The following is a 10,705-nucleotide window of genomic DNA, read 5'->3' as shown; positions in this document are numbered from 1 at the left end:
CCTCGTATAACAATTCCCTATAACCCTAGCGGCATCGAACCTTAAGTGTGTAGACCCTACGGGTTCAGGAGACAGGCAGACATGACCGAGATGCCTCTCCGGCCAATAACCATCAGCGGGGTCTGGATACCCATGGTGGCTCCCACTTGCTCCACGATGATCTCATCGGATGAACCACGATGTCAAGGATTCAATTAATCCCGTATACGATTCCCTTTGTCTGTCGGTATAGAACTTGCCCGAGATTCAATCGTCGGTATACCTATACCTTGTTCAATCTCGTTACCGGTAAGTCTCTTTACTCGTTCCGTAGCACGTCATCGTGTGACTAACTCCTTAGTCACATTGAGCTCATGATGATGTTCTACCGAGTGGGCCCAGAGATACCTCTTCGTCACACGGAGTGACAAATCCGATCTCGATTCGTACCAACCCAACAGACACTTTCGGAGGTACCCGTAGTGCACCTTTATAGTCACCCAGTTACGTTGTGACGTTTGATACACCCAAAGCACTCCTACGGTATCCGGGAGTTGCACAATCTCACGGTCGAAGGAAAAGATACTTGACATTAGAAAAGCTTTAGCATACGAACAATACGATCTAGTGCTATGCTTAGGATTGGGTCTTGTCCATCACATCATTCTACCAATGATGTGATCCCGTTATCAATGACATCTAATGCCCATGATCAGGAAACCATGATCATCTATTGACTAACGAGCTAGCCAACTAGAGGCTTGCTAGGGACACATTGTGATCTATTTATTCACACATGCATTACTGTTTCCTGTTAATACAATTATAGCATGGACAATAGACGATTATCATGAACAAGGAAATATGATAATAACCATTTTATTATTGCCTCTAGGGCATATTTCCAACATGAGCACCCTAGACGGAAGAGGTCACCTCAAAGCCATAGTCCATTGTGACGAAGCTTCGTGGTTTCGTTGTGAGCTCCCAATTCAGTTGTGGAGATAGCCCCAACCTTGTTTGTAAAGGTTCGGTCGCCGCATTTAAGGGCACCTAGTGGAATCACGACATCTCGCATTGTGTGAGGGCGTGAGGAGAATACGGTGGTCTTAGTGACATCTTGGAGAGCATTGTGCCTCCACAATGCTCTAACGGAGACATACTTCCCCTCGAAGGGAAGGAACTTCGAAAACACATCCTCGTCTTCATCGATTCCATTTGTGGTTTACTTTTTCCTTTACTTGTATTTCTTACTTGTTTGTTATTGTTGGTGTTAGCATCATATAGGTTGCTCACTTAGTTGCTTGTCTAAATAACCTATCTATTGTTAAACTTAATTTGTTAAAGAAAACCTTAAAATTAGTAGTTGTCTATTCACCCCCTCTAATCATATCATATCGATCCTTTCACCTCGCTAACTCGAGGGTATGATATGTTGATCCCTCGTTTACTCGTTCATGTGTTTGCTTCATATGTTGCGTTCATAGATGTTTTGATTCTATGTACTGTTTGTATACACATGTTTAGATATCGGTATGAGTCGGCGATTGCCATGCTTATCATTTACTCATAGATTAGTCTAGTTGTAAAAGTGCTCATTTTCCAACGGGACACTGCCATTGTGCATGCCCTCGGCTTCTCATGATCCATTTTGCAGGCTGAGCCGACTCAGCACTCCGATATCAGCGGGAATCCGCATCCCAGACTGTTTTTATCCGATAATAACGACCCTATCCGGCTTGTTTGACTCATCATCCGCAATTACCGATGAAGATCCTGAAAACAACCCCATTTTATCCAGTTCCACCCTATCCGTTTCCTAATTCCTGATGGCTAAAAAACTGCGCCGGCTACGCTGGACCGCAGGAGCCGAGCCGAGCCGAGCCGATCGAGCCCGGAAACAGAAAGATGGGCAATCCAAAGTTGCGTATGCCCTCCAAATATCTCGCCTACGTCCCCTCCCCACCCTTCGGCCTCATCCATCTATAAAACTCCACCCGCTCCCTCCCTCCAACAAAGAAGGAAAGAAGGAAGGAGGATACACTGCGCCTGCGCCTGCGCCACACACACCCCTCGACACCAAAGGTAATAATCATCTCCATCCCCTCTCCTCTCTTCCTCCCTCTCGGCCAAGAACACGCGAGGCAAGAACAAATTTAGAGGAAGAGGAGATGATGATCGTGTATGTAAACTCAGCTCCTGATCTATCTAACCACGTAACTGCGACTGCGCGCAGGTTCCCGGATCCTGTTCCATGGGGCTTCTGGACCAGCTGTGGGACGACACGGTGGCCGGGCCGCGGCCGGACCACGGCCTCGGCAGGCTCCGCAAGTACGCCTCCTTCTCCCCGTCCTCCGCGGCGGCCGGCACGACCGCCGCGCCGTCGGCCGACCTTGCGGCGCCGGCCGTGACGCGGAGCATCACCATCCTCCGCCCGCCGGCCCTGTCCGTGACGTCCCCGCGCAGCGAGTCCGGCTCCGGCTCCGCGCCCTCGTCCCCGGCCAGCGTCCCCGACTCCCCCTTCGGCACAGGTACCTCCTTATGCACAATAACACCTTTGCCTCCTATTTTTATCTCGTACGACGTGGCCGGCGTGATGTGGCTGACATGCTTGCTTGTGGTTGCAGCAACGACACCCAGGGGAGAGGGCTGGAGCAAGCTGCGCCGCAAAGGCAGGATGGCCGCCGACGGGGCGGACGCCAGCCCCGGCACCCCCAGGAGCCCCACCGTCTACGACTGGTGCGTTGGCTTCAAACCGAATATCCCCTATTGTTTTTGAGCGCGTCGCATGATGAAACTAGCAGATCCAACCAACATGACACTGGTCTCTGGTAGCCACAAATCTGATTCTTCCCAACCGTGTGTCTGGCAGGGTGGTGATCAGTTCGCTGGACCGCTAACCGTGAAAAAAGAAGAAGCAGATCCACAAGACGGAGGAGAACTGCAGGAGCACAACGAGAGTAGCCGCAAACTACGTATGACCGGAAGATGGAACCCTGTCCCAGTAGTATATGCTATCAGTTATGTACTACTACTTCCGTTGTAAACTAAACATCATCCACTCCACGTGAGCTGGTGCTAGTTTTCGTAGCCAAGGATGTGTGCCACCGCGTAGATAGCTGAAGGAGAAGAGTTCGTAGTAGGCAACCGGCGACGTGCAACCACCTGAGGCGAATGAGACCGAGATGTGAAGCGTGTGTAAATCCTACCAGTGGTAGATGTAGATGAAGAGGGGATGCTGAGCTCTGGCCGTCAGGCTCTCCCCCTGCTGTTCTGTAGTCTGTACAAGGCCCGCGGGCAGCATGTGCTGATGCATGCAGTGTAAAATATGTCTGCAATAATGCATGGCTAAGTGAACCTCCACTCCTTTTGATTATTGTCAGTGTCAGGCATCCCGTTGGTTGGGCTAGTTGAAGAAATGGCACCAATAATTTGCTCGACTTGATTCGAGTGTGGTGTCAGGCCGATGTGAAGGTTATCTGATTCACTGTGCTCAGTCTTCTTTGTACGGTTAGGGTCAAAAGGATGGGCCTCTTGATGTTTGACAGATCGGCGGGTGTACTTGCTCGTGATACTGATGGCACGGCACAGCACGGCGCACCTCATATGATATGCCGACGAGAGCTAGGATATTTATCGATGGGTCGTTGAGGGCTTTGGTTAAGATTTTCAATGAAGATCATGACGGAGCTTGACGAGGGTAACGCATGGCTAAGGCCTAGTTTAGCAGCATGGTCTTTTTAAAACCGAAGTGAATCTCTAGTTTTTCTTTGAGAGAGAGAGAGAAAATAGTGAATATTCAGTGCTTAGGGCTGGTTCAGAAACGGCACCAATAATTTGCTTCGTCGGATTCCTGGTGTCAGTCAGACCCCCGGGACACTGTCTGAATTTTCCAGGGTCGCCGTCTTCCTTTGTACTACAGGGTCAAACGGATGGGGCTGTTGATGCTTGACTGGCCATCAATTTGTGTGGTGATCGATGTCGACGACATGGCACCACTCTTCGTCAGGACCGGGATATTTACCATCTTTCGTTGCTTAGCCGGCGTTCCGATTCCCTCCGCTCCACGACTCCGCGCCGGAACAGAGTGGAGTCCAGTTAAAAGTTTTAGAGCTGGTCCAAGCTCCGCGGAGCGGAGCATTGCCGAACAGTGCCTTAACCTGGATGAAAATTCAGGAGGAACTCCACGAGATTTGGGGAGCCATATCATATATATTTGGGGTCGCTGGCACGGCTCCGCGCGGCGTGCCATGATGACTTGCCGCACCGTCCCGTGGCAACGGTACCATTTCCGTCCACAACCAATGTTGCTGCGGCGGGGGTTGGGCTGATGTTGATGAGCTGATCTGCTGCGCTGTCCCTTGGAGGGAGCAGTGCACGGCCATCGTGTGCTGCGCGGATGGCTCAGCCGCGCGCCACGCCACGCTACCCATGGGCGTTTCTGGAACCTGTCTCCTGCCCGGAGGGTCACGCCGTGTCCGCCCGGGGTTGGCCACCCCACCCTCCGGGGCCCGGCAGCGCCTCGCCTTCCCACCGCTGCTCCCCTGCTGCCTGCATGTGAGGGAATCGGGCGACCTGTCCGCAGTGAGATTAACTTAGCCACAGATGGGAATGGACCAGCGCTGCTGATGGAGTGATGGTGCTTTGCTTTAGGACCAAGGCTCCATCGATCGAACCGTAACAGTTGATCACGCGACGCTGCCACGTACGGCGTTGGTATAGAAGCTTGGGGAGCAGCTGCTGGTCGGACGTTTCTCCCGTCCGCATGAGGGAAAGGGAAATGCTCCATGCAGGAAGTATCACTCTGCGAACTACTCCCTCCGTTTCTAAATATAAGTCTTTTTAAGATATTTCACTAGGAGTCTACATACATTTTCGTCTTACCACACGCTCTTTTTCCGCACAAGTTATCAGTTGTTGCTCATTTGAAGATGGAACCTAACCTTTCAGCTCTTGGTCGAAATGAATATTACGTTTCAGATCTCCCATATGGCATCTTGGGGACGTAGCTCATATGGTAGAGCGCTCGCTTCGCATGCGAGAGGCACGGGGTTCGATTCCCCGCGTCTCCATTTTTATTCCTTTTTCCGTGTGCTTTTTGTCATCATATTTCCCTGAAATCAGATCGCTGCCGTATTTTGAGGATCAGTTTCAGAAGATTCCAGCGTAGCGTGGCTTTATCGACAAGCTGGAGAAATGGCCCAACTAAAAAGATTCGCGACCGTCTCCATAGTTGGGCTACCCTCCCGGCCCAGTTGCTCGGCCCGCGCTCCCTACTTCCTCCCCAAGCGAAGCGGAACTCCTCTTCCTCCTCCGCTGATCCTCCCAAACCCGCGCCCCGAATCTGCTGCCGCCGCTGCGTCCGTGTCGGCTCTGTCCCGCCGGCGAGGATGTTGTCGAGGATCTCCCGCCTCGGCGCCCACGCCCTGAGCCGGGCGAGGCTAGGTGAGCTCTCCTCCCCACTCCACCGTCGCCCCTCGACTCCGCGATTTCATTCACCTCTGCTGCGGTGCTGTTTTATTTGGAGGATGTCTCGGTTAGGATTAGGGGGGCCGCGAGTGCGTGATTCTGATTACCGAGTTACTCAGAAGTACCCCGTTGGTTTCCCTGGTGGTCACCTGGGGCGGGGTGCCCTGTCAAATTTGTGCTCGGCTCAGCGTGCTACGGCCCCGGGTGTTAATTCCAGGCCATTCGGATGCAATGGCGTGCATAGGTTCGAGTTTGTGGATATGGGCAGGCTGATGATGAGTTGATCGACATCCGGGAGCAAATGTGAGGGTGCTTTGATGAAGCAGCAGAAGCAGCTGCATCGAGGGGATGCACCTGTTGGTTGTGGTCACGCAGAGCTAATCCTACATCTGGTGGTTGGCAAGGAGGCACTAGTCATGCTCACATTTCCATAGCTTAAACGTTGGAATAACAATGTAATGTTTGTTTTGTGTTTTTTTAAGGTGACCCATACTATTCATGCTATTCCTCTTTTATGTTTAGATCCACATTTTGGAAGAAATGTATGTTTAGTTATTCTTGATATGTGCCTCTAATGTCTGATAACTCCAGTGCACCGTACAATAGTAAGGTTGTGGTACACCCTGGTATCTAAGTTCATTGGGATTTTTTTCCGGAAGTTCTTCTGGCCAAGTCATCCCTTCATGACTTAAATACCCTTGATCCCTCTGATATTTTTGACTAGTGCCTTCAGTAAATTTTTAAGAGAATACATTCTTTAAACTGGCATGCTTGTCGGTTTGTTGTGATCATCTTCCATTTCTCTATGTCCACTGAATTATTCTGACATTATCAGGTCAAAAGTCAGTAAATTCAAGGAATCAGGAAGAACCAATTAGAGCTTGTATGAACTATGTGGTCAGCTCTCTCTCTCTCTCTCAAAAGTTGCATTGTTAACTTGTCTACCTTTACTGCCAACTTATACAAAGGAGTATCCATGGTTGCTGGAGTTGTCGATTTGCTAGGCCTTCAAGCATTTTTTTTGTTGCAGGGAAGTTCATCAAGCAATCCTAACTGTACTGTTAACCTGGAGAACTCTTAATCATTAAAAATGTTGACATTATATAGTTTACATACGATGTGCAGATGTACAGATCTCGTATCTGCTTAACTTTTTTAATTTATTTAAAATGAAAAATATGATGTAAAGAAACTGGAATAACTTAGTTCAAAGATGAAATAACAAATTGAACTCTTTTCAGGGTAATCATTCTCTATGTTCCGCCACAGAAGCTAAAGTTAGTGACAGGAGCGAACAGCCGAAAGCTAAGTAAGTCTTTTTACTGTTGATGCCTGACCAGTCAGCTGTTACTGACATACTGTTGGGCGTAACATAAATACTAAAATGTTTTCATGCATGGTCAATATTTTCAAATTAGCAGTACAGACTATTGTGTCACACTAACATTCATATTTACTGGTCTATCTCTGGGTCATTAAGGATTCAGAATAACTAAAGCTCATGGAAGCAACCCTATGGTCCCTGGATGAATTTCTTAGTTGTTTATAAAAGTTCTAATGGCTCATTGGCTCTGTGAGACTAACACAATAAACCTTACTTACCAATTGTGACAACTAACTAAATACAGCCAGTTCAACAGTGAATCAATGATACAGTTAGACTGTAACTGTTGGAGCGCTAGAATGGACTAGGATTACATGAATATAAGGACACCCGCCAAAATAGATGGACATAAGATGTCTAATTTGAAAATATTACCAATTTAAGCTATGCATGGAAATTATTAATTTGGAAAGGATTGGAGAGAGCACATTAGGTTGGTAAATTAATCCTTCATAGTGATGTACTGATGTTTGCCCTTGCTGCTAAACCATTTGATGGTTGGAACTGTTGGCTAATAATTTGGCAACAGACTTCTGTCATCATTTCACTTGGTGTCAGGTTGATGTGGACTTATGCCGTTATCCCTTTGGAGGCATGACATTCGTATATTTTCTAAAATAGAATATTCAGATGTTACAAAAATGTTTCGTCACTTGTGCCCCTTTTGCACATGGGTAGTGTCTCTACGAGACAGCTGATTAGAGAAGCAAATAAAACTAGTGAAATGCCCTTGTATTGCTAGGGAAGTAGTAATAATAAAATGAATTGAGTTATGTAAAACTAGCTGAATGAGCCGGTATTGCTACAGAAGTAATAATCAAAACAAATCAAATCATATCATTACGTGTGGCATCAATCTCTATAGAGATACCTCACTTGTATGGAGGACAAGTGGGATGGCAGGCGGGCCATCATCACCAACTCCAAAATGTGCAGGAGTAAGATAAAGATAGATACGGCAGGTATTCCACCTGCTTCATTTCAAGCAAAACATACAACAGAATATAGGGAAGAAAACACATTGTACATGACCCAACAGCCAACATGATGTCCGGCACACAGGCTGACTACAAGATAGAGCATTTTTTTTTAAAATTGGTAGATCCACTCACTGAATTATTATGAATGGTAAAGAGGCCTTTGAGTTCAATTCCTGTTCCAAAAATAAGCCTTTGAGTTCAATTCCTGTTCCAAAAATAATTTTGGAAATTCCTGGAATTCCTGGAAGTACTTAAATGGCGTAACATTTGTCCTCCTAGAAGCCATCCACCTGATTTAACATGGTTGTTGGGCTCCTCTCTGGCTGTTGCTGTTGTCTTCCACCTTAAAAGCAGCATTCCTCCAAGCTGCATTGTGTCCATTCCTGCATTGTACACGGGTGTAACTGATCCTCGCTATACAACACTACCTGCCATGCCCCTGCATTTTGTGGCATAAGATCACTTGTGAAGGAACTGTCAGATTGATAAGAAAAGGTCCAGTCATTATGTAGCCTGCTTACAACACCACCCTTGAAGGGACTAGTATGCTACACAGGCACTGCTTACAATCGTGTGAGAGGTAATTGGGATAAGTTCTTGTTGATTGGTAAGAAATGGGCTAGGATTATATAGCCTGCTTACATACCCAAGTATGGAAAGTAACAATCTTGGGAACCCTTAAGAGATTTGATCCAAACTTAAAGATTGCTGGGAAATCCAAACCCAAAGATAACTGAGATCCTTATCCATTAATTACGCAATCATGAGAGGTAATTGGGAGATATCTTGCTTGCTTTGTAAGAATAGGGCTAGGCATTATATAGCCGGCTTACAAATCTAAGGATGGAAAGTGACTACCTTGGTACTCTTAAGAATTCAAAATCCCATCTTACAGATACCTGGGACCCTTATCCCTTAGTTAGGAATAGCTCCACCCCCTACGGAAAGGGCTCCTTCCTCCTGGGATGCCCTCCTGTTGTGGCCAATTGGCCATAGTTCTGTGCCAAGTATGCTATGTGAGTAATATTTGGTCCTTTGATTTTTAACACAATCAGGCCTCACAGGTGTCTATTTCATACGGTATATGGAACCTATGCAGCATTTAGGGCATGAAATTAATTTGGCAATAAAATGACGATATCCTGACATGCGAGAACTTGTGTCAATTTTACCAGTTCTGCCTCTTTTTTGATGCATAGGGTCTTTATGAGGTCTATCTGCTTCACTTAACAGCTTATTTGAGTTTTTATTATCTCGAACACGCCTGTGAGCGTGTCCTTTTTTCTTTATTTTTTTGTATTCTAAAGCCTTTTCTTCTGCCATTTTTCTGGTTTTGCGTGCAGAATATGTTACATTTTCCATTGATTAATTAGGAACTTAATCTTGAAGTTAGGATTCCATGCCCTTTTCTCTTAGCTGATTTGTTGCTTAATATCTGATGGGTTGCACATGCTTTTGGTTCTTAAATTTATATGACTTTGTCCTACCCTTGGCAATCAGTACCAATGACTGGAATTTACTTTGCAGGATATCTGTGACATTTGTTGATAAGGATGGCGATGAAACAGTTATTAATGTTCCTATTGGGATGTCAATGCTGGAAGCTGCTCATGAGAATGACATAGAACTTGAAGGTCCTCTACAGTGCTCCTTTTTTCTAATTTTGGTTTGAAACTTGAGCATCCTGCAGTAATTCCACTCCTGTACTTGGCTTCATGTGCTTCCTTGGACTGTTGGACTTAATATCACCTGTATTTTTAGTAGTTAAAGGAGCTTACATTGACATGTAAGTTCAGAATTAGGTATAGATATATCATGATACCTTTCTGTCATTGTACGTCTCCTTTGATTCTGCATCCTGTTAGAATTTTCGTTTAAATTCTATTGCATGTTGACTTAATTACATGACATACTTCCCTTATCTTTTTTGTCATATATATCTGAATTGCTTCTTTTGTCATGATCACCAGGAGCATGTGAGGGCTCTCTTGCATGTTCTACCTGTCATGTGATTGTAACGGTACGAAGTTCTACATACATTCTTTCTAAGTTTTCAGTGTGTTGAGACAGTTCAAAGTGCAGTTTGATGAGAAAGTTCTATTCACAGGACGTAGAGTACTATAACAAATTGGAAGATCCTGAAGATGAGGAAAACGATATGCTGGACCTTGCTTTTGGCCTTACAGAGACGTATGCTTATTTTCTTTGTGAATTGTACAAAATGCATTACTCCAGTTAATCTAACATGGTCTCATTGTTTTAGATCTCGCCTTGGTTGCCAAGTAATTGCAAGCCCTGAACTTGATGGCATAAGATTAGCACTGCCAGCAGCTACCAGAAACTTTGCTGTTGATGGGCATGTCCCGAAACCACACTGACTAAGCACTGGGTATGTTGGATACCTGCTCAGTTTTGCAGAATATGAGATATAGTTCTTTTTATTTTCATCTTGTTGTATCTGTATCCTCAACATTTATATTCTGTAGTCCTTGGCCATCTGTAGTCCTTGGCAAGACGGCCATTAATGTCAACTTGCTTCGCCAAAACAACACTTGGAAAATGCATTGCCATTGCAATGCTACCAACTTTGCACTTGGAAAAATCTACCATCACTTTGTCCATCACTGCATGTTTATTTTTCGTTCTATATTATGATATACTGTAGATCTTCCTTGTAAGCTAATGCTTGTGTGTATCAAAGTGGTATCAGCTGTTATATTTACCTAACGTTCTGACTTTATTTTTGTCGCATTCTCCTTTGATTTTCCTTCTGTTACCTTGTAGTTCTGTTTTGCACTCCTACATCATAGTTATCAACCGTACTTAGCAATGCTACCGCATACTCATAAGTAGTATGAAGCCTCGAAAAAACTATAAATTTTGCCAGTCTACT

The 10,705-nt window shown here is 45.7% G+C and overlaps 2 protein-coding genes and 1 non-coding gene across 4 annotated transcripts; all 3 read left to right on the top strand.

Moving 5' to 3' along the window:
* The first annotated feature begins 1,953 nt into the window (after window positions 1-1,953).
* Window positions 1,954-3,355, top strand: LOC123397568 (dormancy-associated protein homolog 3-like). Of its 2 annotated transcripts, XM_045092101.1 has the most exons (4): window positions 1,954-2,064; window positions 2,216-2,510; window positions 2,607-2,718; window positions 2,852-3,355. In XM_045092101.1, exons 2-4 carry the CDS (start codon window positions 2,234-2,236, stop codon window positions 2,877-2,879), a joined length of 417 nt encoding a protein of 138 aa, XP_044948036.1. In that variant the 5' UTR covers window positions 1,954-2,064; window positions 2,216-2,233; the 3' UTR covers window positions 2,880-3,355. The 2 variants fall into 2 exon arrangements, with proteins under 2 accessions (XP_044948036.1, XP_044948037.1); XM_045092102.1 differs by having other exon boundaries at window positions 2,024-2,510.
* A 1,623-nt stretch (window positions 3,356-4,978) lies between these two features.
* TRNAA-CGC lies at window positions 4,979-5,051 on the top strand. Its single transcript has one exon. It is a non-coding gene; the product is annotated as a tRNA-Ala (tRNA).
* Window positions 5,052-5,246: 195 nt separating this feature from the next.
* Window positions 5,247-10,433, top strand: LOC123398016 (2Fe-2S ferredoxin-like). Its single transcript, XM_045092526.1, has 7 exons — window positions 5,247-5,424; window positions 6,284-6,345; window positions 6,690-6,757; window positions 9,340-9,446; window positions 9,783-9,832; window positions 9,920-10,002; window positions 10,076-10,433. Exons 1-7 carry the CDS (start codon window positions 5,370-5,372, stop codon window positions 10,188-10,190), a joined length of 540 nt encoding a protein of 179 aa, XP_044948461.1. The 5' UTR covers window positions 5,247-5,369; the 3' UTR covers window positions 10,191-10,433.
* The last annotated feature ends 272 nt before the right edge of the window (window positions 10,434-10,705 follow it).

Source organism: Hordeum vulgare, chromosome 5H (assembly GCF_904849725.1).
Source record: "Hordeum vulgare subsp. vulgare chromosome 5H, MorexV3_pseudomolecules_assembly, whole genome shotgun sequence".
Lineage (NCBI taxonomy): Eukaryota > Viridiplantae > Streptophyta > Magnoliopsida > Poales > Poaceae > Hordeum > Hordeum vulgare.
This window is presented reverse-complemented; position numbering and strand designations above follow the sequence as displayed.

Excerpts from the sequence above, each read along its gene's own strand:
- LOC123397568 (XM_045092101.1), top strand. The coding sequence starts at position 2,234 with ATGGGGCTTCTGGACCAGCTGTGGGACGACACGGTGGCCGGGCCGCGG. Across the intron at positions 2,511-2,606 it reads CGACTCCCCCTTCGGCACAG|CAACGACACCCAGGGGAGAG; the intron begins GTACCTCCTTAT and ends TTGTGGTTGCAG. Across the intron at positions 2,719-2,851 it reads AGCCCCACCGTCTACGACTG|GGTGGTGATCAGTTCGCTGG; the intron begins GTGCGTTGGCTT and ends TGTGTCTGGCAG.
- LOC123398016 (XM_045092526.1), top strand. The coding sequence starts at position 5,370 with ATGTTGTCGAGGATCTCCCGCCTCGGCGCCCACGCCCTGAGCCGGGCG. Across the intron at positions 5,425-6,283 it reads CCTGAGCCGGGCGAGGCTAG|GTCAAAAGTCAGTAAATTCA; the intron begins GTGAGCTCTCCT and ends TGACATTATCAG. Across the intron at positions 6,346-6,689 it reads GAGCTTGTATGAACTATGTG|GGTAATCATTCTCTATGTTC; the intron begins GTCAGCTCTCTC and ends AACTCTTTTCAG.